This window comes from Elephas maximus, chromosome 11, assembly GCF_024166365.1.
Source record: "Elephas maximus indicus isolate mEleMax1 chromosome 11, mEleMax1 primary haplotype, whole genome shotgun sequence".
NCBI lineage: Eukaryota > Metazoa > Chordata > Mammalia > Proboscidea > Elephantidae > Elephas > Elephas maximus.
Genome location: NC_064829.1, coordinates 23,304,623 through 23,332,361, shown reverse-complemented (window position 1 = coordinate 23,332,361; position 27,739 = coordinate 23,304,623). Strand labels below are relative to the sequence as shown.

Here is a 27,739-nt window from a genome sequence, read left to right as displayed (position 1 = left end):
TGACAGAAGCACTCGCTGTGCAGTGATTCCTTGAGCCAGACCTTTAGTATCTGTGGCTTTTCTGCTTTCTTGTTGAGCTCCACTTGGGCTGTGCAGGTCTTGTATGGGCCTCCAGTTGAGGGGAAAAAAACAGTATAGCATGGATGATTGATTTATGATTAGGGAGGATTATCTCCGTTTTCTCAATTTGACTTCCTACCTAGGCCTCAGGATACAACTCCAGATGCTGCTGGAATCACCTAAGGAAATGTTTAAAAATATCCATGCCTGGGTTCAACATCAAAGACTCTGATCTAATTAGTCTGGAGTGCACCCACACATGACTGTTGTTTAAAAGCTCTTCACAGGATTCTACTAACACGCCAGTCTGAGGACCACTGATCCAGTCAGAAGTGAGGGTCACCGCTCTTACCAAAACCCAGGGAGAGTGAATGACTCCTTTATGAAACCTGCATGGCAGTAGAGGGCCTTGTTTCCCAATTATGATATAGAGATGGATAGTTAAGTAACTAAATAGTTGGAGTGTCCATTTGACTATATTCTGTTGTTGTTGTTGTTAGTTGGCGTAGAGTTGATTCCCACTTATGGCGACACCACATGTGTAGAGTAGAGCTGTGCTCCACAGGGTTTTCAAGGCCGCGACCTTTCACAAGCAGATCAACAGGGCTCTTCCAAGGTACCTCTGGGTTGGTTTGAATTGCCGACCTTTTGGCTAGTAGTCATACAAGGAACCATTTGCATGACCAACGGACCCCTGACTGTATTCTGTTATTGGATGCCATCGAGGCAATTTTCACTCACAGTGACCCCATGTGACAGTAGAACTTGCCCACAGGGTTTTCTTGGCTACAGTCTTTATGGAAGCAGATGGCCAGGTCTTTCTCCTGAGGGGCGACTAAGTGGGTTCAAACTGCCAGCCTTTTCGTTAGCAGTTGAGCACTTAACCGTTTGCAGCACCAGAGCCTTTTGATTATATTCTAGAACCTAATAAAAATAAATGTATAGATTTTCAGCTTTTCTGTATCAGAACCTGTTCACATCTCTATTAAAAAAAAAAAAATTTTTTTTTTTTTTTTTTAGCTAGCCTAAATTCGGTTAGAGTTGACCGTATGTGGAATTTAACTTTAAAATCTATCCTATGCTATCTTTTTCTGTGATTGGACATTCCCAGTTCTGAATGTAGACAGTGTTGACATTTTTAATCACAGGACACATTTTTTAAATTAGTTGATGTCAGATAACAGGGCACGCTGCTGGCTGGTTTTGTTTTTGAAGCATTCATCTTAGGAAGGAGGTTTACTCAGTGGTCATAACTGGAAGCCTAGCAGTGTTACCCCGAAAAGCATCTGTAATTTTGACCTTTCTTCCCTGTCTCTCATTTCTGTTTGAAAAACAGGCTACAATTGAAAATAAAATATGAAACAAAAATTCACACTTAATGATTACACACGGTGCATTTCATATCTTTTCCAACAGCTTACCCCAAAATGCAGTAGAGCAAGAAGTTAGTTTTCTCTTTTGAAAATGACTTATTTTTTCCCCTACTAAGAACAGTGCTGTCAGAATCTGTCAGTGGGTCCATCAGGAAGTATTCAGATGTTCCCCTGCAGCCTCGTGCAGATCATTGACAAACAGGAGTTTCAAAAAGCTCTCATAAAATTATGCTGCTTAAAGCCATGGTAGGCTTTATTTAGAGAGTTCCATTCTCCTAGAAATGTTGACTTTTCTCTTACTTTTTGCTATTAGCTAATCCTCCAACACTCTGTGTACCCTTGCTTTGTGGAGTGTACACTGTCAGAGAGCATCAGTAGCTGATGCACTACCATTTGCTTTGTGCCTGTTAAATACTAAAAATAGAGTCAAAATTTATTAAAAAGTTCCTAATGGGACATAGTTACTTTAATGTTTTCCTCTTAACTATGTTAACTATGTTAGCATGTTAAAGAAAAGTATGATTCAATAGATTTGTTTTGAAGTTCACTTTTAAAAATTATTCATCATGTTATAAAAGTTGAAATAAAGCATATAACCTCCAGTATTTTTTTATGTTCATTTTGCAACAGTAAAGCAGACAATCTCAGTATGAAAAGGTTTGTTCACATCAGTGGCTGATGCAGGAAACCCTGTGCGCAGTAGACAACTCTGTGTCGGGCAACGCAGGAATTGGGAGTACAATAAAATACTTGTCAGAAATAGAATTGAGGGTGTTTATTCGTAACTTTTTTTCCCCCCCAATTTCTAAGCATCTTTTTAAAATTACTCACTTGTAGGGAGACGACACATATAATCACTGTTCAAATGCCAAGGAACCCTTCATATCACTCCTGTGTGTTCTCTGCAGAAAAGACAAACATTTAAGTCACATAAACTCCTACATTCCAGAAAACAGTGTTACTCTTTGGAGATAATTATTAAATATTGAGATAGTTTCAGACCGTTTTTCAGATTAATAAACAGTAGCATACTTCAGAAAAAACAAATGAATATTATGAGTGTATGTATCTATGTAGATGTATTTACATACAGCACAATACAGACTGTCTTCCTAACTTTCCTTTTTGGAAACTGTCTACTTCCTCTTCTCCAACCCAACCCCCTTTATTCAAACAGACCAAAGAAGAAAGAGAGATTTCTGAAAAAGTTATATTTTTGCAGCAAGGAAGCTCTCCATTCCTTGAGCCTCAGGTAAAAAACAAACATGAAAGAGTGTCCCAAGAGGGATTGCTCTCCAGGCTTAATGTCCTTAAAATGTCTTTAGTTCTTACTTTCCTTCTTAAATTTACCTTCTTTGAAAAAGTGAAGTAAGTATGTAATGTTTGCTTAGACTCTGGGGAGGTTTTCTGAATTTTCTTAATATTTTAGTTATCAGTTTTCCCTCATTTCTTTATGGTTGCTACTCCGAGCTGGTTATATCTGCATGTCTGTCATGGAAGCATTATGATTCTACTTTCTAATAATAATCTTACTGAAACTTTTTACTCTGTTTTACCCAGAGAGTGATGCTAATGTAGATGATCTTGATTGGTTCTGAAGGTTCTCAATTTTCACTGGTTTTTTACTAGCTAAGTGTGATAAAGAAAATTCAGGAAGGAGACTCTGCTGGCACTGTGGTCACTTCTCGTCAGATAATTTTCCAGAAAACTGTCCCATCGACCCTAGAGGTTATTTTTCAATTTATTTCATTTAATCCAGCACCAACACATAGATAAATCTGTAACCCTTTTCCCTAAGGTACACATATTTCTAGATTCAAGTTTTGTTGTTGTTAGCTGCCATCGAGTTGGTTCTGACTCATAGCGACCCCATGCACAACAGAACAAAGCACTGCCTGATCCTGTGCCATCCTTATAATCATTGTTATGCTTGAGCTCATTGTTGCAGCCACTGTGTCAATCCACCTCATTGAGGTTCTTCCTCTTTTCCACTGACTCTGTACTCTGCCAAGCATGATGTCCTTCTCCAAGGACTGATCCCTCCTGACAACATGTCCAAAGTATATAAGATGCAGTCTCACCATCCTTGCCTCTAAGGAGCATTCTGGCCGCACTTCTTCCAAGACAGATTCAAGTTTTAGGCTGTGAAAAATAAGAACATAGTAACATCATAGTTTAAAATGTAAACCAAGGCACTTACCTGCTTCTGGTTTGATTTGTTGGTCCTTTATAACCTGTTAGGAAACCCTGGTGGCGTAGTGGTTAAGAGCTACGGCTGCTATCCAAAGGTCAGCAGTTTGAATCCACCAGGCACTCCTTGGAAACGCTATGGCGCTTTGTCCTATAACATCACTATGAGTAGCAATCAACTCGATGACAATGGGAATGGGTTTATAACCTGTTAAGCTATTCAGCTGACTGGTTGCATGCTGTTAGGCCTCCAAAATACAAAGATTTCTTAACTTTAATTTCTTCTGCCTTATTGAACCTAACATTAAAGAAAGTGGCAGAAAGACTACCAACATGATGAACTACAGGTGTAGATAACGTTAGAACACTGTCCAAATCACCGCGGCCTACTTATAAAAGGCTTCAGCAGTGCCCATTGGTGGGAAATATTTCATTACAGTGCCTAGAACACAGACACAGTCAGTATTTATTGGATAATAATATTGTCGTGGATTCCCTCCCCTGTATAAGGAAGTATAATTTCCTTACATGGAAAATGGTTTTTACAGAAATTTGTGGGATGCTGGCAAGTTCTTTGTGAAAACCAAAGACAAGTAGTACTATGTTTAAAATGGAAAACTATCCTTTTGTATCCACCCAAGCAAAGCTAATAAATAACTTGTACAACAACTTCAAAATGCTATTTAATGTCAAAATAGAAAACAATCACTTACCCTAGGATGAAATACATTGCTTACAGAATTTACCATCAGAGTCTGTTCAGATTTTAACAAATCTGACATAACAGCTCTACACACAGAATGTAGTCTGAGTTGAAAGTTATAGTTTCTAAATTTCAGATAAGAGATACAGCCATGATTCATAAATGATAAGACCAGCCCTGGACACTTACATCACAGACCTGAATGTAGCTGTTGCCCTGGTTTTCTTAAAAGGATTCTTGTTTGAGGAGTGAGATGTCATCAGAATTTCTAATTTAGCTTTTATATTTCAAATATAGGGCACAGAGGATTGGGTTATTGTAGACAGAATACCCACTGAGGTAGTTGATGGTGATTCGAAACAGATTGTGACTTACAAGGTGGTGACTGTGAGCAGTAAGACCAGTGACATCCCAGCTGACATATTAAAATCTAGCACCTTGGAAATGGACAGCTTTGAGGACTTGGCAAGAGAAATGCAATTGACAGAAGAAAGCAAGCAGAAAATATACACATTAGGAAAATCCTATGATACTGTATCTGGAAAAATCGTTACCATGACTGGGAAAGCTAAAGAGGGGGAGAAAGGAGTGTCCATCTCCACTCTGGAAGCTCTTCAGAAGGTAGAGAGAGAGCTGTCTGAGTCAGTGAAGATCGTTCCCGCCATGGCAGAGGATGAGGTCCTGGACACCATCTTGGATGAGAAAGCCAAGAGGGAGCCTGAGGTCCAAACAACCAGGAGGAAATTGTCAGAGTCCCTGATGCCTATAAAGGAAGCCAGGTCACAGCTGCAGAGTCCCGAAGAAGAAGAGCTCAAGAAAGCTCAAAGGCTGGGAAAGGACGTGGGACTCTACAGTGGCCTGGAAAGCATGCGGTTCAGCAAAACAGAGAAGGTCCCTGAGAGCGAGGCCTTGAAAGTGGGACCTTTTGGTCCCAGAAAGAAGAGCCTGTCTGAATGGCGATATTCCCAGGAGCCTGCCGTTACCGTTGCTACTGCCCATTACGTTACCGAGTCGACCTCCTCCCAAGTGGTGGTAACGAATGGCTTCTATTTGGGCCACAGTTTCAAATTCAAGCATGACTCTTTTTGAGGCAGTACCCTTCTACCCTGAACCTTTCTGTTTCTCTTGCTGCTTGGCTTTATGTTGAGAGCAGCCAACCCAGCTTTTTATTTTTCCTGGTTGAATCAATACTGCAGTCCACCATAAGCATTAAAATACTTTGTTTTATTTCCAGCACCCTGTTCCCGAGATGTAATAGTGCTGCTGTGGCTTGCGATGAAGGGAAATGATCTGCTTGTACCAGCACCACTCCAACCCCAGTAACTCTGCTTTTCCTAAAAAGAGCTCGTGGTCACCTCAATTTGCTATTTTATTTCCCATTCTTTTCTGTTTCCAAACTCTGTATCTTAGATTCCTTCATTCCGCCGCCCTTTTTCCTCTGCCTACGGTTTTGTCTAACAATCTGTGAATGTCTGTGTCTGTCTCTCGTACTTGACTCTGCATTTCTTGGTTCACTCAGACTAAACAGTCTTCTGGTGAAAAACTCATGGACAGCTCTGAGATCCTCAGCTTACTAGAGTCTGCAAGGAAGCCGACGGAATTCATAGGAGGGGTTACTTCTACTTCTCAAAAATGGGTTCAGGTGGCCATTTGATTCCATCCTTTGTGTTTCTGACTTCGTTTGCATTGCTTTATGCTTTTTAAGGGTGTGTGTGTGTGTCTTTGTGTCTGTGTGTTTTGCATCCAGCTAGCTTTGCCTTCAGTACTTCGAAAGCGTCACCAGTTATTTTCCTTTGTGCCTGCTTGGGGTGTCTGTCATACGCATTTAATTCCATTTCAAGAATGTATTTCAGATATTCAAAACACAATCATGTTAAAAATTTTAATGGCATTTCACTTTAAAAGCATTTTATCTCACCTGGGTCTACGAAAGCAACCAAGACCAATGCAAATATGTTATAATGCTTTTGTTTTTTGTTTTTTAATTGTGTTTTGTACTGCTACATTTACTTTCTTTTGTGAATATCCTCGAGTAGCAGCATGGATTCAAGCGTGTGTGCCAGCAGCAGCAGGCAGGCGTCAAAGTTGCTTGTGGGGGGCATGAAAGATAATTTATATTTTCTTTGTGTGTTTCTGGCTATACACACTTGACCCTGGCTTTAGTCTTACGGGCAAATGGCTTCTTTTGTTTTGTTTTGTTTTAATCTTTGCTCTGTTGAGAGTCACACTGCCATCACCTCCTTTTTCCATGCAGAAAATGGAAACCAAGATGGGCTCCAGTGAAATAGAGACCGAAGCAGCCCAGCAGCAGCAGCCACTCAGCACTGAGAAGGTTGTGCAGGAGACTGTGTTGGTGGAAGAAAGACACGTGATGAGCGTGCACGCGAGTGGGGATGCGTCTCACGCAGCTGGAGACGACGTGGATCTTGCCGTACAGGCAGCAGCTGAGGCTTCCGGCGTTAAGGAGAAGGAGGGCTGTGCTCTGACAGAGAGGGCCAAAGAGGAGGAAGGGGAGGCGGCTGTTAGAGCCCTCCCCGAGCAGGAAGAGATAGCCACTGCTTCCCAGGAGCAACAGGAGGAGCAGAGTGTAGCGGTCCACGTTTCTGAGACTTTGGAACAAAAGGCACATTTTGAGGTAACTAGTAGTTCATATTACTTTTAACACTAAAGTAAAACTGATGTATCATTCCCTTATATTGAATATAAGGTAGAGCTAAGTTTAATTTTCTCTTTTTCAAGTACAGCTTGTTTCTCCACTTACTTTCTTCTTGCATGGCAAGCACGGGTCTCCATAGTGGCTTCCATCTCTTGGGCCACATGCAAACGTATCTGTCGATTATTACTAATGTGAAGTCCCAGGAAATGATGTCTGCTCTCATTATAATTATATAAATGGCAGTGAGTGAACCTGGGGAGTGCATAGTCAGCGAAAATACTTGAAAATTTGATAAATTTATCTCTCATCAGTATACTTGCCCAGAAGAGCCAAGAATGATGCTTGCCCTGGTGCCGAACACCAGGATCGTGATTATTCTTAGTCCTCTTTTATTGAGAGTCCTAACTATTTTGAGAGCTAATGTCTTACTGTTTCTGCTTTCTAAGAAGTTAACTACATAAGAGACATGGTTTTTAATCTGTCAAATTTAGTTCACGAGATAGAGGAAGAGGAGCTTAAAAATAATTTTTTTTTTTAATTTCCTTCTAAGTGCCTTCCTTTACCTGGAAAATTCCTTATAGAAAGTTGTATAAAATTCTGGGAGCCCATTTGACATATATCTGTGTGTGCCTCGTTCCTCAGCTTAGCCCCCAAGTAAAGTGTAAACACTTGTGTCATACTAACCAATGCTTATACTCACCAAGAGGTGGGAAAAAACCGACACGTATATTTGCACAAACTGTAAAAGCTGCTCTGCTTGCTTCCATTGGCACAGTCATCAACTGTGAAGACAGAAACCATCAGTTTTGGCAGTGTTTCACCAGGAGGTGTAAAGTTAGAAATTTCTACCAAGGAAGTGCCGGTAGTTCATACAGAAACAAAAACCATAACATATGAATCATCACAGGTAAGATGGTTTGTAATTTTTAAAGCTTAGTTTGTTTATATGGTATTAAGTATAATATATATGTACATATATGGTTTAAGTATAACTATAGGGTCACTATGAGTTGGAATTGACTTGATGGCAGTGGGTTTGGGTTTTTTTTTGTTTTTTGTTTTTTATGGTATTTAATTCATGAGACTTAGAGAACCCAATAGCCAGACTCTTATCAAGAACGATGCAATAATTTTAACTTTATTATCGATCGTGGAGCAGCAGGTGACTTCAGCAGGTCTTTGTGTATCTCAAAATATAGAAAAAAGCTACAAAATCTATTTCCCTAAACATAGATAAGGAAAACTACTAACACAACCGTCCATTGCCCACAGTTCTGAAGTCCTGGTTTTATGACAGTTTATTGTGGCTGTTAACCACCACTTAGTTGAACAACAGCCCCAAGACACTGATTGAAAAGCACAATGATTGTGGAGATAATTAACTGTAATGCCTTGAATTATAGGGCGGTGGTAGTTCAGTGGTAGAATTCTCACCTTTCAGCTGGAGACCCCAGTTCGATTTCCAGGCTTGCATGTTGCTGTGACGGCACTGGGTTTTTTTTCATGTTGCTGTGATGCTGAACAGGTTTCAGTGGAGCTTCCAGACTAAGATGGACTAGGAGGAAAGGCCTGGTGATCTATGTCAAAAAATCAGCCAGTGAAAAGCAAAGAATCACAATGGTCTGATCTGCACTCCCTCGTAGGGATGGACCAGGCAGCGTTTTGTTCTGTTGTGCGTGGGATCACCATGAGCTGGGGACGACTGGACAACAGCTAACAACAGTGCCTTAAGTTAACAGTGGTGAGCTTCTGCAAAGATAATGCAGTGATCTGAGTGTGGTGTCTCTCCCTTTGATGGTATAGGTGGATACGGGTGCTGATTTGGAGCCAGGCGTGCTGATGAGTGCACAGACGATCACCTCGGAAACCACCAGTACCACAACCACCACCCACATCACCAAAGTAAGTGAATGGGGACCCATATGAGCATCCCTTCAAAGTTGGAGAAAAGTGCTCATTCAGAACTTCTGACAGGTTGGGCTGCACAAGCGAGCAGGCCCTTCACTGTCAGGGTGCCAGGATTGGTCAGGGGGAACGTTGACAGCTGCTGTATTGACAATGCACTTGCCCTCATGTGCTGGTTTCTCTTTAGGAATACGCATTCTGATACCCTTTGCTTAACATTTCTTCCAGTGTTTGGAGTATGGTAGGTGTTCCACAAATGCAGGTCACCCAAACAAAAAAGATGCCACCAGATCGTAACTTCTGAAATTAACAAATTATAATAACATCCATAGAATTCTGTTTCAGTTCTGAAGTAACACTGAGTGATGTTAACTTAAAACTCATTTGTGTTTTTTGCTGTGTCCCCCATTGAACAATGACTGTTGCTCCAAGTGAGTAAATTCATAAAGCTTGTCTTCGTTCCTTTCAGACTGTGAAGGGAGGCATTTCAGAGACGAGAATTGAGAAACGAATAGTCATCACAGGGGATGCAGACATTGACCATGACCAGGTATTATGTTTGAGATGGTAAATACCCTGCGGAGAAATAAAAACTAGCTAGGCCTAATGTTCTCAATACTATCCTCCCAGTCCAGCATGTATTCTAAAAACCCGAGTAACTTTCCAATATATGAACGTGTGATTCCTGGTGTAATCATTGTACCTTGTTTGTAGATGGGGATATAGATCTGGCCCATAAGTTTCCACCTTGCTCTCATCATGCATGTTCCACCTCCTTTTTGTTTTTGCCCTTCTTTGGTTTCCTGGGGATAGGCGCTGGCTCAGGCAATTAAAGAGGCCAAAGAGCAGCACCCTGACATGTCAGTGACCAAAGTAGTGGTCCATAAAGAGACTGAGATCACACCTGAAGATGGAGAGGATTGACCACAGGTAAGAGGCAGTGCTGATTTCTAGGCTTGGCCTACCTGGCATGTGGCATGGAGCACCCTCTCCTCCTTCACCTGACTCCTCCCTTTCCCTTTTCTCTCACTGGCATTTGTAGGGCTGGTTACCAAGATAAGGGAGAATTGGTTTGCAGGTGCTGGTTCCGGATTCAGAGGTTCCATACCCATGGACATTTTGCATGTACTGCCAGTTAGAGAATAAAGAAAAGACTCTGCACTCTTTCATTATTCAAACCTGCAATGTCAGATTTGATTCTCGCTCTGCTGTGGCCTCATCAGAACTAAGGCAGCTTTGTCTGAGAGGTGCAGTGTGTTCCAACTACTAGGGAAATAAATAAAACAAGCCCCTTTGTCCTTCTGATGGCAGCATTATCCCATTGTCAGCTTTATCTGCAACTTTGGTGATAGCTCGTTTATGCTTTGATCGTTTTCTTTCTTTTTCATTTGAAACCTGAGCAGTCCTTTCTTTGGGGATGTCTTGCTTCCTGTATGCCTTGGGATGATTTTCGTCTAGTGTAGCATTGTGCCTGAGGAGGAGGCAAAAATGTAGTTGCGTGGCCCTGCATTCCTCCAGAAAGCGCATGCTTTCCCGGCTTCTGCGTGGCTGGCCCCATGAGCAGGCCATGCCCTCGATGTGTGTGCAAACCTGCCATGCGTACTAACCCTCCCGCCAAAGCTCGTGGGGCCGCGAGCATCCCTAGCAGGCCTGGAGTGCTGAATGCAAAAGCTGAGCTACTTTACCTGCATACTTGGGTATGTGATCAAAGACTCTTAATTATTTTACATGTATAAATGAAATAAAAAGTTCTCTAACATTGGCTTAAGAAGCATAGATTGATGAGTGGCGTCTCTTAAAAATGAAATAGAAAAATCACTTGTTATATTCAAATTACTGAACTACTTTGGAAGATGGAAAGCAAAAAAAAAAAAAATGGTTTTCTTGAGTGAGCCTCAGCCACTCGGGTGGTGGTAGAGTAATTATTTAAGAGAAAGCCTATCATCAGCAGTGACTTGAGCTGGAATGTTACAGCATCTGGTCCAAAGGAGCATTTAATAGCCTGCAAGATATTTTTTTGTGGCCTTGACCTGAGAAGAACTTTTGGGTGTTTGCAAATGAGTAACTTATCAAATCTCTTTTCTACAGGAATAACTTAGCTTACACATGAGCCCCATCATGCCAACCAGTAGGAAAACCAGAGCCTATGTGGAGTTCCCTCTTCTAACCCAACTGACTTGTATTGGTGGAAAATTTCAATCCAGAAGAATTGACCTTGACCATTAATAAAGACACTGGCAGAGAGATCTTCCCATAATAAAGCAGTCCGAATCAGCATCACTAAACTGATATTGCATGAAGCAAGAATACAATTACAAAGGAGCAGCATTTTTAATTTTCACAAAATGTCTTAAGTTTTCAGCCGTACCTGCACGCTCATAACCAACAATATAAACAGTGATCTCATGTAACACATAAACAATCCATGCCTTTCCTAGTTGATGATTAAAGTATAAACAAAACTGCAATTTCCTAGGTGACAGATCTTTTGTTTACAGATAAAAGAAAATTATCCTAAAATGCTAGAAGCTGTATAGGTCTGGCGTGGCATGTTTATCACAGAATAGATGTGCCAGTAACCAAGTTTATTCAGTAAACAACTTGAATCTTGTACTTGTTTCACCTGGTTTTCTTACTCTCACCCATAAACAGTAACAACTCTCTGATCGTACGAAAATATTTAATGCTTACAATCTTGCTTTGTGGATCTAATTTCATTCATTAGAAGGTAGTACTGATTTCAGCATATTAATGTCATTTCTTCCTCGTCTCCTGCTTTGGTCTGCATTCAATCCAGAAAGTTTCCAGACTCCCTTAACAAGCCCTTAATGTGTAAATTGTCATTATTTGGGGAAGAAAACCTGTATTTTTGTTAGTTTATGATAATTATGAAATTTTTCTCCAGAAAAACCTGTTATGCTTTTGTTGCTTTGTTTTCTTTCTTCATTTCTCTTTCCTTGTATTTTTTAAATTAATTTTTCTTCTTTTACTTGAAAAAAAGTGTTTTGTTTCCAAATCTGGTCCATATTTACAATCTAGTTCAGATCCAAGCCTTAAATTGTACAGAATTTCCACTGTAATTAAACTATTTAGTGTTTAGTTATAAATATCCTTCAGAAAGATATATTGTCCATTACACTCTCAAGTGCATCACAGCCCATGGTGAATGTATGTGTCTGCATAGCAAAATAAAAGCGGTAAATGCATTTAAAACCCTAATTTCCTCTGTTTAATAATTTCAGTGTCGAACACGTTCAGGCCAGAGGTGACATCTGCATGATGTGACGAGCCTCATCCATCTGCATTGTAGGGATGTCCTGTGTTTTTCCAGACTGCTCTGCAGTACACGGGCCCTTCAAAATACTGGAGATGGGGGAGAAATGCCGCTTGTCCTTTCCTCACAGCAAAGCCTGTGGGCCTTTGGTAGTGTGTATACATATATATGCTCATATGGCAAAATACATACATAACTCCACATACGCATATATATCCACCACCCATCTAACAGTTCGTCATACTGTGGCGGCTTGCACGCTGCTATCATGCTGGAAGCTCTGCCACCGGTATTGCAAATACCAGCAGCACCACCCACAGTGAACGAGTTTCAGCAGAGCTTCCAGGGAGAAAGGCCTGGCAATCTTCCAAAAACTAGCAAATGAAAACTCTATGAGTCACAACAGAAGCATATCCAGTACAGTGCTAGTGTTGGAAGTCACATACAATACACATAATGGACTCGAGCACACCAACAATCATGAAGATAGCACAGGACCAGGTAATGTTTGGGTCGACTTGACAGCAACTAACAACAATACATTATATATATACATATAAAGGCAGTCCCCGGGTTACAAATGTCCAACTTGCAGACAACTGGTACTTGCCTTATAATGTTACATAAATTTACCCTCACTTTGAAACAACTGAACCAACACCTACTCTCAGCAAATTCTTTATCACAGTCACTTTCACTTATGCGTGCATCTTTTAAATCGTTGAAAAGGCTTCGAGCCTTTTCTTATAGTAAAGATGAGCCATATGCATCTGTTCCAACCTACCTACAAATTCAACTTAAAAGACACAGTAAGGAGCAGATCTTGTTCGTAACCTGGGGACTGCCTGTATGTGTGTTAGTGTTTATGTGTAGGTATAGAGGTGTAACTGGGGCGTGGCAAGTATTGCACTGGCCCTGGGCACGTGGCACCACTGAGCAATTTCTGTTAATTGGTACAGCCAGTGGTGTGTCTACAGAAAATGCTACCTATGGCAAGCACCGAAATTGAATGTCCAAACATCTGATGCCCATCTTTTAGGTAACTTCACCATAATATCAGCTCAAAAATACAAGTCAGGCTCATTAATCTTTTACTTAACACATTGCTGTGCTTGAGGAAGGACATTGGCCTGTACTGGGTTAATGGAAACTGCTCAGTGTGTTTGTATGTAGTTATGTATATTTGCCTACAAAGGCTTTAAAAAGCATAGTTACCAGAATCTTGTGTTCCAAAGTTTTAGGTTTTTGTAAGAAAAAGGGCTCTGCTCCAAAACCCAGTGTTTCTAGGTGCTATTATTAATCTACCAAAGAGACCCCCTGTGGGCACGTCACTCTAGTTCATTAAAGGCAAATAGCACACACCCTGCGATGGCCCCTGCAGCATGTTTTGGCAGCTTGTCCATACCACACTCCCTTCCCACCAGAGACTCAGACTTTTTGTCACCCCTTCTGGTCTAGCCCCTGTGCTTGTTGGCATTTCCTACCATGCCATGCTTTACCTAACTACCTGATAAAAAAAATTCTGTCAGAAAGACAGATACACTTTCAGAATATTGTTAGATTCAACCACATATCTTGGTCTTATTGAGGAAGTCAGATCTCTATCCCCTACCTCTGAGGAAGTTACTGGCTTCTCCTTGTCTGTGATACATACTCATTTTAGAAACTGAAGCATCATTTTCATTGTGTTTGTGGCCAATCAAAAATGCTTGCAGAAAAGTTAACACTTTATTATGCAAGAATGGTCAGTGGTCTCCCAAAGACTGCTTGCAGCAGGTCAGTTTAGTTTGTGTCCTTCAGGTTGTATCCGTGGGAACTATTTTAAACCAAACATTGGTGCTTTTATGTTTCTTCTCAGCAAAAAGTACACTTTCATTATTATAAAAATTTACATTATCAAGGAATTTGCATTTTCAGCTTTCTTTTCCTGTCTGTTAATGCTCCTCAGAATTCTTCCCACCTCCATCCACTGCTCAGTTCCAAAGCCATTCCCACATATTTAAGTGTTTGTTACAGCAGCACCCCACTTTTGGTACCAAAAATTGGTCATTTTGCTGTTGCTGTGTAACAAACTACTGTAAATTTAGTGCCTTAAAACAGCAGACATGTATTCTCTCACAGTCTCTGGGGGCCAAAAGTCCAGGCATGGTTTTGCTGGATCTTCTGGTGTCGGCCAGTGCTGGGTTCTCATCTGGGGGCTCAACTAGGGAAGGATACGCTTTCAAGCTGACTCAGGTTGTTGGCAGAATTCATTCCTTTTCATTGTAGGACTCATGGCAGCTTGCTTCTTGAAGCCAGGAACAGAGGGACTCTAGCAACTGTCTGCTAGCAAGTTGGTATCTTATATAACAATCAAGGGGGTGGCCTCCCATCACCTTTGCCATATTCTACTGGTCAGAAGCAAGTCACAAATAAAAATAAAAAACAGACATCAATAAATTTAAAACTTAGATTTTAAATTTTAAGTGTCGGACATTAGTCACTAACACTGCCTGATAGTTTTAAAGCTGGACTTCACTAAAAAACAGTTGCCATGGGGTCAGTTCCAACTCATAGCGACCCTGTGTGAATCAGATGTGCTCCACAGGGTTCTCAGTGACTGACTTTTCAGAAGTAGATTGCCAGGCCTTTCATTTAAGATGCTTCTGGGTGGACTCGAACTGCCAGCCTTTCAGTTAGCAACTGAGTGCATTAACCGTTTGCATCTGACTTCAGGAGCCATAGTGGTGCAGTGGTTAAGCACTTAGCTGCTAACTGAAAGGTCAGCAGTTCTAACCTACCAGCCACTGCACAGGAGAAAGATGTGGCAGTCTGCTTCTATAAAGATTACAGCCTTGGAAACCCTATGGGGGCAGCCCTACTCTGTCCTATAGGGTCACTATGAGTTGGAATGTACTCAATGGCAAGTTTTTTTTGTTTGTTTGTTTTTAACACCTTACTGTTTAACTCTTAGGTAATCTCAGATTGTTTTCTTTAGCTATTACTACTGATTCATAGAAATGTAGCATTATATTAGGTGTGAAGTACACCCCAGATATTACCCCTTCAGAAATGGAAAATCTCACTTCAGTTAGCCATTTGCCTCACAGAAAAGCTCCCCTCACAATTTGACTGGGTCCAGGATCGTAAGACAAGAATTTACAGTTCTTCCATGAGCAGAAAAGCAAATTGCAAACCTTAAGGCGTTGTGGTCCAGCCCATTGGTAAACTGCAATTCCATGCTGATCACACAAGAATCTGCAAAAACATTAGTTACTGCGTTAGCCTGAAAAAAAAAAGCTACATAATATTTTCTCTAGAGCCATAGATGGTAGCAGTACGGTAAATGCATGTTCTGGAAGAAAGACCTGGCCATCAACTCCTGAAAATCAGCCAGTGAAAACCCTGTGGGTTACAGCAGTCCAGTCTGCAACCAATCGTGATAATGGCACAGGACCCGGCAGCATTGCATCCTCCTGTGTAGGGGCTCACAGCTAACAAAAACAACAACATGTACACTTGAGCAGCTTAGTATTTTTTCTCATTTCTGTGTGGTTGTTTATATCATCACCTCATGGTTTCTCAGGTGGCCCCTTATAATAATAGATCATGTTAGCTGTGGCTGTTTTTTTTTAAAAATGTGCTGGTGGGAGCCGGCTTGAGCTTCATTCTGTTAAATGCTCTCCTGTTTTCCCTCTCCAGGGGAGTTAGAATGGAGGTTCACCTGGGTAGTGACAGTGTCTGCTCATGGGGACACATTCTACTCTTAGCTTTGGGATTAGCGGGTGCAACTGCTGTGAGGCTGAGCCGTTCACTGCCCCAGCAAGAGAAATGGGGCAACATGAACAGCGTAGGAATTTGACGCAGTTTCATTCTCCTGGAAGCATTTTCCATCCCCTCTGTATTCCTTTCCATTTCACAGAGCAGTCAGGTCCCTCGTGCTGGGCCATCGTGAGTGAGCTCATGTACCTTATAGAAACATTCAGCACAGTTTTTAAAACAATCACTGTAATCCATTGTCTTCATTATATCAAATTCTACCTAGCACACCTGTTACCTGTTACTTAAATCAACATGAATCCTGGCTGTTTTTTTTTAAAATCAACATGGACTCTAGAACATGATTCCAAAATGGCTTCTAAATTAAAATAAGGGTTATAAAAAAAAAAATTTAAAAAGGGTTATACTTTCTGTTAAATGCATTTTATAAAAACCTTTCTCAATATGCTAAATCAACCAGTTTAAGAAGCATCTGCCTTGGTTGCTGTAGAGGTGGCCTTGTGTTTTGCTGGGCATTTACTCAGGAAAGAATAAATACTTATGAAGTAAAACCAGATTATTCTATTTTAGATAAACTACGTTTTTGTGACAGGTCATTGATGCATGTAAGAAGCAGCATTTTGTTTTGACAGTGGCCTATCAGAGCTGTTTACCCTGAAGAAGCACTACAAAAGCAGTGATTACCCTGTGTGTGGGTAATCACACATGCACACGCACACACATGCACACGTGCTGGTTCAGAGGGAGAACAGCAGAAAGACAGCACCAAAGGCTCTGGCCTGTCATCCCTTAGCCATTCATTTCAACGCTGCCTGTCCTGGGATTCCTGTGTTCAGTGCAGGGACACTAAAGGACATCTAACTTAGTAACAAGATAAAATCCAAGAACAAACCTTACACAGAAGTAACTCTCAATAAAAGAACTTGTGAATATAGGTGTTCTGTTCATCCTGTTATCCAAGCCGGAGGCCTGGGAGGCTTTCTCTCCACTGCCATCTCCCTCACTCACCACCCCCCCCCGCCCCCGCCGCCTGTCAATTTTATTGCCTTAAGTCTGACCATGACTCTACCTAAGACTACTCCACTAGCCTGCTAACTGTCTTCCCACACCCCAGTCCTTCACATTGTAGCTTGCAATCTTCTGAGAAATGCAAACCCTCAGTCAATCCCAAGCCTGAAAAGCTTTTTTGTTTGAATGTATCCCGAAAGCCTTGCATTGGCTGGCTCCTACCCACCAGCTTGTCTAGCCACATATCCGACAATTTATCCACTTTGTCTTGGAAGTCGTCTTCATTTGGTTGCTTCAGTGTACCAAGGTCCCTTTCTCTCCCCTGCTACGTAATTACTTAAATACTGGAGCTATCCCCAGCCCTGGATCGCTCAGCCCACAGTTTTGATTTAGAGCTCAAATGTTCCTTTCCTGATTTTGCAGACCAACTTTCTCTACTACATATAAGCTTTCAGAACCACATATTCTGATAGAATATGCCATGGTTGTAATTTTGCATTTATCTGTCAGATTCTTTGATGGATCTCTTCTGGGTGTCCTGGATCTCACAGATGCTGCCCCAGCTCCAGACACAGTGTCTGGCTCATACAGTAGTGCTCAATATTTGTATCACCACCCATCTGTCAGTTTGTCACACTGGTGGCTTGTGTATTGCTGTGATACTGGAAGCTATGCCACCAGTCTTTCAATACCATCAGGATCACTCAGGGTGGACAGGTTTCAGTGGAGCTTCTAGACTAAAACAGACTAGGAAGAAAGACTTAACAATCTAATTCTAAACATTAGCAAATGAAAACCTTAGGGATCACAACAGGCCATTGTCCAACTCACTTGCTTTGGACATGTCATCAAGGAAGAAGATAATCATGTTTGGTGAAATAGAGGGCCAACAAGGGTGAGAAAGACCCTCAGTGAGATGGATTTGCACAATAGCTGTAATGATGGACTCAAACATGCTAGTGATCATGAGGATGGACACAGGACTGGGCAATGTTCCGTTCTCTTGTATATAAGTTTGTCACGAGCCGAAGATTCTTCAGCAGCTCCAGATCTATCAATATTTGCATGAACAAATGAACATCTTGATAAATGTTTCTTTGCTAAGATAAATTTGAGACTCATCAAATTGTCTCTGAAAATAATTTTCTTTGAAGCCCAGCAAGTGTGAGGAACTGGTTCCCAATGCAAATAGTTTCTGTTTCAAATCCCTCCTCAGCTCTATAACCATTTTCATTGAGGCACTCACTCTCTGGGGAGGCCCCTCTTCAGCAAGTGATGGTTTCTTCGTAAGGATCTGTCATTAATTAGAAGTAACAGGTAGGTTCCTGCTCCCCGATTAAAGGAGGCATTAGTACTCATCTTCTGAAGTCAGCCTCGATTAAACTGGTCTCAGAGAGTAGGCTGAGGTCTACTTCTGGTTATCATTATGCTCTAAATTTCCTGTGTATGTGAAAGTGGCCTTGGAAGCTGAGGTTGCTTTATGAAAGACATCCATACTATAGACTTACTTACATACACAATTTGTGGACAGTGGAAGTCATCGCCACTTCAGAAAGTGTTTCTCAAGAATGTCAGTGCTTCAAACAAGGTATCATGGTAGTGAGAGTGGTACAGGCTTAAAAACTTATGACGTTTTCATTTCTTTCACCGATCCTTTGTATCTGGCCTTGTCTTTACTATTTGTGATGGATTGAATTGTGTCCCCCCAAGATATGGGTCAGCTTGGTTAGGCCATGTGTGGTTGTCCTCCATTTTGTGATTTTTCTGTGTGTTATGAATCATAATCTCTGCCTGTGGCTAAAGAGGATTAGAGTGGAATGTAACACCCTTGCTCAGTCACATTCCTGATCCAATATAAAGGGAGTTTCCCTGGGGTGTGGCCTGCACCCCCTTCTACCTTATAAGAGATAAAAGGAAAGCAAAGCAAGCAGAGAGTTGGGGACTTCATACCACCAAGAAAGCAGTGCCAGGAGCAGAGCCAACCCAGGGTTCCTGCACAGAGAAGCTCCAAATCCAGGGGAAGATTGATGATGAGGGCCTTCCTCCAGAGCTGACAGAGAAAGCCTGCCCCTGGAGCTGACACTTGAATTTGGCATTGTAACCTACTAGACGGTGAGAAAATGAATTTCTCTTTGCTAAAGCCATCCACTTGTGGTATTATAGCAGCACTAGATAACTGAGACACTATTCTACCCTAAACTTTCTTCATCTCTCACCTGGGCTATTGTATTCACCTGCTCACTGGTCTCTAGGCCCCATTCATCCACCCACCTCCCCCAACTCCCTCAGTCCTTTGTGCTACTCACTCCAGGTCAGTCTTCCCAGATCATAATGACACTATCAAAAAGCCTTCAGTGATGCCTTCGCACTCAGTGCTTAAGGGTCAGTTCTGAACTCCTTACATAATCATGCTGTACCTCAGCTTTCTATTTTTTTCCTTCATGTTCCATAATATCAACTTTATGTGCCCACCAGCATGATGCCCTCAGCGTGCCTGCTGGGCACTAGTCACTTCTGCCATAGGACATTTTCTTACACCAGCTTCAGGCAGAATACCCTCCCTTCCACTTTCTCTCCTTTCTTAGATCCCTAATTGCATTTAGCCCTTCATTTGGCAATTAATGACAGTGAAAGCACACATTAAATGTTATATGTTAAGCACAGTTCTAAACACATTACACAGTACATAGAATCTTCACAATAATCTTTTAAGGTAGGTATTTCATTATACTCTGTTGAACACAGCTTTATTCTATGCTGTCTGAACTTTTTAATTGTGTTGTAAGTTTAAGAGCAAAGACACGACATGCATAGACACAAAAATTCTCAACAAAATTCTAGCCAGTAGAATTCAACAGTGTATCAAAAAAAATTCACCATGACCAAGTGGGATTCATACCAGGTATGCAGAGATGGTTCAGCATTAGAAAATGAATCAGTGTAGTCCATCACATAAATGAAACAAAATATAAGAGCCACATGATCTTATCAGTCAATGCAGAAAAGGCATTTGACAAAAATCCAACACCCATTCATGATAAAAGCTTTCAGCAAAATAGGAGTAGAAGGGAAATTTCTTAATAAAGGTGTTTGTACCAAGCCAACAGCCAACGTCATCCTAAATGGAGAGAGCCTAAGAGCATTCCCCTTGAGAACAGGAACCAGACAAGGATGCCCTTATCACCACTCTTATTCAACATTGTGCTAGAGGTCCTAGCCAAAGCAATTAGGCTGCATAAAGAAATAAAGGGCATCTGTATTGGTAAAGAAGAAGTAAAAATATCTCTATTTGTAAATTATGTGATCTTATACACAGAAAACCCTAAAGAAATCTTAGGAAAACTACTGAAACTAATGGAGCAGTTCAGCAAAGTATCAGGACACAAGATAAACATAGAAAAATCAGTCGGATTCCTCTACACCAACAAAAAGAATTTTGAAAAGGAAATCACCAAATCAATACCATTTACAATAGCCCCCAAGATTAAAGTACTTAGGAATAAATCTAACCAGAGACAGAAAAGACCCATATGAAGAAAACTACAAGACACTACTGCGAGAACCAAAAGAGACCTGCATAAATGGAAAAACATACCGTGCTCATGGATAGGAAGACTCAACATTGAAGAAAGGGCAGTTCTACCCAAAGCGATCTACAGATAGAATGCAATCCTGATCCAAATTCTGACATTTTTTAACAAGATGGAGAAACAAATCACCAACTTCATATGGAAAGGGAAGAGGCCCTGGGTAAGTGAAGCATTACTGAAGAAGAAGAAGAACAAAGTGGGATGCCTCACACTACCTGATTTTAGAACCTGTTATACGCCACAGTAGTCAAAACAGCCTGGTACTGGTACAACAACAGATACATAGGCCAATGGAACAGAATTGAGAATCCAGACATAAATCCATCCACATATGAGCAGCTGATACTTGACAAAGGCCCAAAGTCTGTTAAATGGGGAAAAGACAGTCTCTTTTTTTTTTTTTTAACAAATGGTGCTGGCATAACTGGATAACTATCTGCAAAAAAATGAAACAAGACCCATACCTCATACCATGTACAAAAACTAACTCAAAATGGATCAAAGACCTAAATATAAAATCTAAAACAATAAAGATCATGGAAGAAAAAATAGGGACAATGCTCGAAGCCCTTATATGTGGCATAAACAGAATACAAAACATTATTAACAATGCACAGACACCACAAGAGAAACTAGATTACTTGGAGCTCCAAAAAAACATTTACTCTCATCAAAAGAGTAAAAAGACAACCTACATACAGACTAGGAAATAATTTTTCACTATGACATATCCCATAAGGGTCTAATCTCTAAAATCTGCAAGATGCTGCAACACCTCAACAGCAAAAAGACAAATAACCAATTAAAAAATGGTTTTTCAAAGAATATGGACACTTCACCAAAGAAGACATTCAGGCGGCTAACAGATACGTGAGGAAATGCTCACAATCATTAGCCATTAGAGAAATGCAAATCAAAACTACAGTGAGAGACCATCTCACCCAAACAAGGCTGGCATTAATCCAAAAACACAAAATAATAAATGTTGGAGAGGTTGTGGAGAGATTGGAACACTTATACACTGCTGGTGGGAATGTAAAATGGTACAACCACTTTGGAAATTGATTTGGCGCTTATTTAAAAAGCTAGAAATAGAAGTACCATAGGATGCCAGCAATCCCATTCCTTGGAATATATCCTAGAGAAATAAGAGCCCTCACATGAATGGATATGTGCACACCCATGTTCGTTCCAGCACTGTTTACAATAGCAAAAAGATTTAAAAAAAAAAAAATGTTGCCCTCGAATCAATTCTGACCCATAGTGACCCTATAGCACGAGTGGAACTGCCCCCACAGGGTTTCAAAGTGGAGCAGGTGGATTCCAGCTGCCATGCTTTTGGTTAGCAGCTGAACGCGTAACCACTGGGCCACCAGGGCTCCAGTGGGCTCTTTAGTACACTGTTGAAGTAAAGTGTTCATATAAATTGAAAGATAATTCTTTTCTGGGCTTCCTTAACCTTCCCTTCATTCTGCAAAAGTCATCTCTCACTAGCCAGCATAGTTTAAAAAAAAAAATAGACTCTATAACAGACTGAATTGTGTGCCTCCAAAATATGTATTGGAGTCTGTTCCCTATTCCTGTGGATGTAATCCTTTTGGAAATAGGGTTTTCTTTGTTTCTGGAGCTCTGGTGGCACAGTGGTTAAGAGCTATGACTGCTAACCAAAAGATCGGTAGTCCGAATCCACCAGCTGCTCCTTGGAAACCCTATGGGACAGTTCTACTCTGTCCTGTGGGTCACTATGAGTAGGAATAAACTTGAGGGCAACAGAACAGATTTGTTTTGTTAATGAGGCCATACCAGTATAGGTTGTGTCCTAAACCTAATCACTTCTTAGTATTATGAAGAGCAGCATGGACCACAGCCTTCAGTAGGGATTGCACCTCAACATAAAGAAAACAAAAATCCTCACAACTAGACCAATGAGCAACATCATGATAAACAGAGAAAAGATTGAAGTTGTCAAGGATTTCATTTTACTTGGATCCACAATCAACAGCCATGGAAGCACCAGTCAAGAAATCAAAAGACTCATTGCATTGGGTAAATCTGCTGCAAAGGACCTCTTCAAAGTATTGAAGAGCAAAGATGTCACCCTGAAGACTAAGGTGCGCCTGACCCAAGCCATGGTATTTTCAATCGCATCATATGCATATGAAAGCTGGACAATGAATAAGGAAGAGTGAAGAAGAATTGACACCTTTGAGTTGTGGTGTTGGCAAAGAATATTGAATATACCATGGACTGCCAAAAGAACGAACAAATCTGTCTTAGAAGAAGTACAGCCAGAATGCTGCTTAGAGGCAAGGATGGCAAGACTGCGTCTTACACACTTTGGACATGTCGTCAGGAGGGATCAGTCCCTGGAGAAGGACATCATGCTTGGCAGAGTACAGGGTCAGCAGAAAAGAGGAAGACCCTCAACGAGGTGGATTGACACAGTGGCTGCAACAATGAGGTCAAGCATAACAACGACTGTAAGGATGGCTCAGGACTGGGCAGTGTTTCACTGTTGTACATAGGGTCGCTATGAGTTGGAACCGACTCGGCAGCACCTAACAACAACAACAACATGGACTCCGAAATACACAAGCACAAACGTGAAGATCACCAAGGAACCAAGGAATGCCACAAGCTGAAAGACACAAGGACCTTCCTCCAAAGCGAGCCTTCCCCTAGAGCTTCCTGAACTGTGAGAAAAATTTTTTTTCTTTAAAGCCACCCACTTGTGGCATTTCTGTTACAGCAGCACTAAGAAGCTAAGACAGACCCTGAAGTCAGCAATCCTGTGCCCTGCAACTTATTAGCTTTGTACCATAAGACACTCTGGGCTTCAGATTACTTATAGTTAAAATGGGAACTCATAGTTAAAATGCCAGCTACAAAAGTTGTTGTGATGAAAACCCTCAGGCTGTGTGAGAAAGCTCATGACCAAACAGGAATGTTTGAGAAAGTGCTTCGTGAAATGTCAAATGACTGTGATCTCATGACTTAATTTTCTCCCCTCTTCTCTCTCCTTCCCAACACTGTGCAGTACTTACTCAGTATAGGAGAATGTAACAGGCTTAGCTCAGGAATAAGCAATTGCCTCTTTTCAAGAAAAAAATCTTGGGGAAAGAGTTCAGAAGCTACAAAATCTTTTCCTCGTTGTGGATCCAGAGATGTGAATGGCCGTATCTAGGACTCTTCCCTGTACCAGGGCCAATTTTCACTTCGTTCAGGTGAGCAGAAAAGGAATATATATATATATATATATATATATATATATAGTGACCCTTATGTAGGTGGTTCATGCTTTTCTGTGGTGAGAATTTAGCTACCATAGTCAAGGCAATAGTGAATATGAAAGCAGCTAGAACAGTGCCCAGCAATAGTAAACATGTAGTAAATGTGCATTGGGTCCAAAACCTAAACATGCACGTTTCTACGATGATCACATTGTTTGCCGGGTGAGGCGTGTATCTATATAGGCATACACATATTAGTGGATTAGATATAATGACTCTCTGTAGGAGTTTTACATTTGCATTGGCAAATTTTGTGTGAATATACTGAGTTGATAAATTATGTTGTTATTGTTAGATCCCTTCCAGTCTATTTCAACTCATAGTAACCCCATGTGACACAGTAGAATGGCCCCCATAGGGTTCTCTAGGCTGTAATCTTTACAGGAATAGATCACCAGCTCTTTCTCCCACGGAAGCCACTAAACCCCACTAAAAAAAAAAAAAAACAACCCCACTAGGTGGGTTCAAACCACCAACCTTTCGATTAGCAGCCAAGTGCTTGACTGTTAACACCAGGACTGCTTTGATAAGTGATAGCACTCAAAATTCCATAGAACATTCGTGTGCTTACCTAGATTCACTTCAGATACCTTTTCTGGGGATGCTTGTGGAGGACTGGTGCAGAAGGAATCCACAGGCTACGTAGGCTCAGCCTCGTCCAGAACTGGGGGTCATAGCCCTTGCTGTGCATTAGACTCAGCTGGGGATTTTTTTTGAAAAAATACCGTGCGTGAGCCTCACTCCTGAGATTCTAGCTTAATTGGTCTGGGGGTGGGACCCAGGAATGACTATATTTTAAAAGATCCACAGATAAGTCTAACATGCAGTGTTGAGAATCACTGGCCTAGAACAGAGGTTCTCAGACTGGAGCTTGTGTCAGAATCTCGTGGAGGACTCCACCCCCAGGTTTTCTGATTCTGTAGGTCTGGGGCAAGGCCCAAGAATTAGCATCTCTAACGAGTACTCAGGTACTACTGATGATACCGGTTTAGAGACCACACCCTGAGAACTGCTGGCCCAGTGGAAAGAGCACCGGTTTAGGAGTGAGAAGAGCTGAGTTGCAAGTTACTTGACCTATTTTGCTTCTGCTTCATCCTCTACAAAAGGGAAGTAACTTAACCACCTACAGATTATTGTAGAGATTTGTTGAGACAACATTCTGAAAGTCATCATAAAGAATGTTTCAAGTGCTATGCAAGCACAAGGTAATACTATTATTTCTCCACATATTGGCATCTGTGAGATAAAGTGGGGCGATTGCCAGGAACACCAAGAGAACAAGGATGATAAAGTGATGAAAGCAACAACTGGTATTACCCAAAGTCAGCATAGAAATAATGGTTGCAGTTTAAAAAAAAAAAAAAGTATCTTACAGGGACATCAGACATTGCCTTGTAAGCACTGGTAAGAATTACTGAAGTGACAGAAAGTAGAAATTTTTCAAGGAGACACCAATAATAGTCCAAAAATATTGCAAAGGTGCCCACAAGTGCTACAGTGTTCATTTGTTTGTTGTAATCACACCAGGCAGGCCTGAAATGTAGGCTATTCAAAAAGCCTTGGGATAAACTTCACTGCAGAATAGTCAATCATGGCTACCTGTGAAGGTGTTCATAAAGAGGTGTGTGAGCAGACAAGAAATCAGTATGCAATATGATGCGATAGAAGATGTAATAGTGATGAGTGAAAGTTAAGAGCTCAGAAGAAAAACAGCCTGTCCTAGGTGGCAGGATAGAAGACGTGACATTGGAATTGATCCAAAGTGTATGGTTATATTGGGGTCACCAGATTGCTAATGGAGGTTGGCGTGCTTAGAAACAGGACTCTCAGAAAATGGAAACTTCTCCCCCTGGAATGGCTCATAGGTCTGGGACATTATGATTTCCAGACAGCCCTCCACTCCCTGTTCTATCCTCTACTGTGATAACTGGGAACATAAACCTAAGTGAGCATTTAATGAGGACAAGCAGAGCTGTAAGGGAACCGTCCCAAGAGTAAGAATACCAGAGCAAATGACTGTCACCGAAAGTCATCGGTAGCAACTTCTGATTGCAGCTCCTGCCATCAGAAGGAGCAGGGTCTCCTGTCTGAAGTCAGGACTTTGAAAGAGAAGTTTGGGCACGAAGGAAGGATTTTTATAACTTGGAGCATGTGATGACGATAGTGGGGCATCTCCTTTTTAGTAGTCTTGAAAGAAAACCAAAAGGTAGAACAAATGTTCCCTTTGGGAGGGCCTTAGGATATCCTGCACGAAGGTTTGGAGCTGGACTAGATTTCTTATCAAGTAGTAGTCCCAATTTTTGTAATTCTGGATTTATATCATACAGGTGGCAGTGTTTTAATGTAAAGGAAAAAAAGTTTTAAAAATAAAAGGGCAGTTTATTCAAGTATAAAGTAAGAGAATAAACTATTTGAGAAGGCGGAACTAAGAATTAAATGGATTTTTTTATTAAAAACTCTAAATTACTAGAAATAGTTGAGATAGAATGGTCTGAGTAGTTTATACCATATATTTCATACCTGAGTTGAGACTCCTTTTAAAGACTGACATTATGGTATAACAGACTTCATGCCAGTAATACTATGAATAATTTATTTGATGATACAGCACAGCCTCCCTCCAGGCTCTTTCCACATCGCAGAGTCTTCAGCATATCTGCTCTCCCTATAGTGGTGTGGATGCAGGAGGTGAAGGAATGGACTTGAATGTGTACTGACCTCAGGACAGAGCCTGAAAGTGGCTTTTCCAAATAAATTCCTGATGACAGTCTGTCCGTCCTGTGACTTTGTCATAAACGTGTAACATAAAATGTGTGGGCAAACGTTAAGGCCTTTGAACTTTTAAGAACTTGGATTTCAGGTGAAGGGGAACATTCTGCAAAAAGGAATAGGATCGAGCCGTCTGAAGTATGACATTGCCTCTCCTGTTTAATGTGTGGAGAGTACTGGATTAGCTGAGCATCCCAGGAAAGCAGGCCAGACTCGGAGATCATCGGTATTGATTGGGATGTTCTCACTTCAATTTTGAACAGGTGAGTTTATCCTCAGGATGGCAGATATCCTCAGACATTCAGTATGGGGCAAGCCTGGCTTCCGTCTGTAGGAACTATTTCTCAGATTTCTTCTAGTGGTTTCTGGGGAAGGAACAGTTGTTCTACTTATCAGCATCAGCAGGTGGTCATCAGTGGAGGAAGGTGGGCACAATGGGACCCAGGAGCACCTGAAATGGGGAGAGCAACAGCGCCACCAGGGCTGGGCCCCGAGTTGCCTGGCAGGAGTCACAGAAGCTGGACAAGCCTGGCACCACGTGACAAGGTTGGAGTACATGGGACGGCGCGTCAGAACACGCAGTTGGGAACAGACAGGAATGAAGGAGGAGGACCAAGAACAGAGTCAGGCTTGATGGGCCAAAGTCCAGGAACCTGCCAAGGACTGACTCTAGTACAGACGCCTTTTTGAACCTCTGATATCCGATTGTTTACTTGTCATTTTCCCTATTTTTTTTCTGGAAAGTAAGTTCGCAGGGAGTGGAGATGGGGGGGATGGGCTCCCATTAATTAAGGGTTAACTCTAAGTGGATGTTACTTAAGAAGGAATGGCTATCATCTAGTTGTCATTCCATTGCAGTGGCCCGTGAATGCCCCTGCTGGGCCCAGAATGACTCCCACAGAGTTTTTTGACAGGTGCTATTTTTTATATGTTAAAAAGAATAAACACCTGACTTTGGCCCCTTTAGATCTGAAAAAAAGAAAAATGCCAACAGCATTTATAAGGCTGCGCACGAATAGTGGTGTCTTTTAACATCACCACGCCACCCTCCCAACACACACCTTTTATATTTTGTTCTATTCAGCCCACTCCTTACAGGTCCAGCATCCCCAGGTCCCCACCCCACTCTCCAAGGATGACTTCAGGGCCTTCCCCACACTTG

General features: G+C 41.4%; 1 protein-coding gene across 9 annotated transcripts in view; it reads left to right on the top strand.

Annotated features, from left to right (window-relative positions):
* The window catches only part of EPB41L3 (erythrocyte membrane protein band 4.1 like 3), a 305,002-nt gene extending 292,903 nt beyond the window's left edge, over window positions 1-12,099 (top strand). For 7 of the 9 annotated variants that reach the window (XM_049901814.1, XM_049901811.1, XM_049901807.1 and 4 more), the window contains 6 exons: window positions 6,581-6,961; window positions 7,758-7,889; window positions 8,786-8,884; window positions 9,357-9,437; window positions 9,701-9,817; window positions 10,976-12,099. In XM_049901814.1, coding sequence (XP_049757771.1) covers window positions 6,581-6,961; window positions 7,758-7,889; window positions 8,786-8,884; window positions 9,357-9,437; window positions 9,701-9,811 — 804 coding nt within the window. In that variant the 3' untranslated portion in view covers window positions 9,812-9,817; window positions 10,976-12,099. Of the gene's footprint in view, window positions 1-5,845; window positions 5,969-6,580; window positions 6,962-7,757; window positions 7,890-8,785; window positions 8,885-9,356; window positions 9,438-9,700; window positions 9,818-10,975 lie in introns of all 9 variants that reach the window. The other 2 variants (XM_049901815.1, XM_049901813.1) reach the window with 2 other exon arrangements.
* The last annotated feature ends 15,640 nt before the right edge of the window (window positions 12,100-27,739 follow it).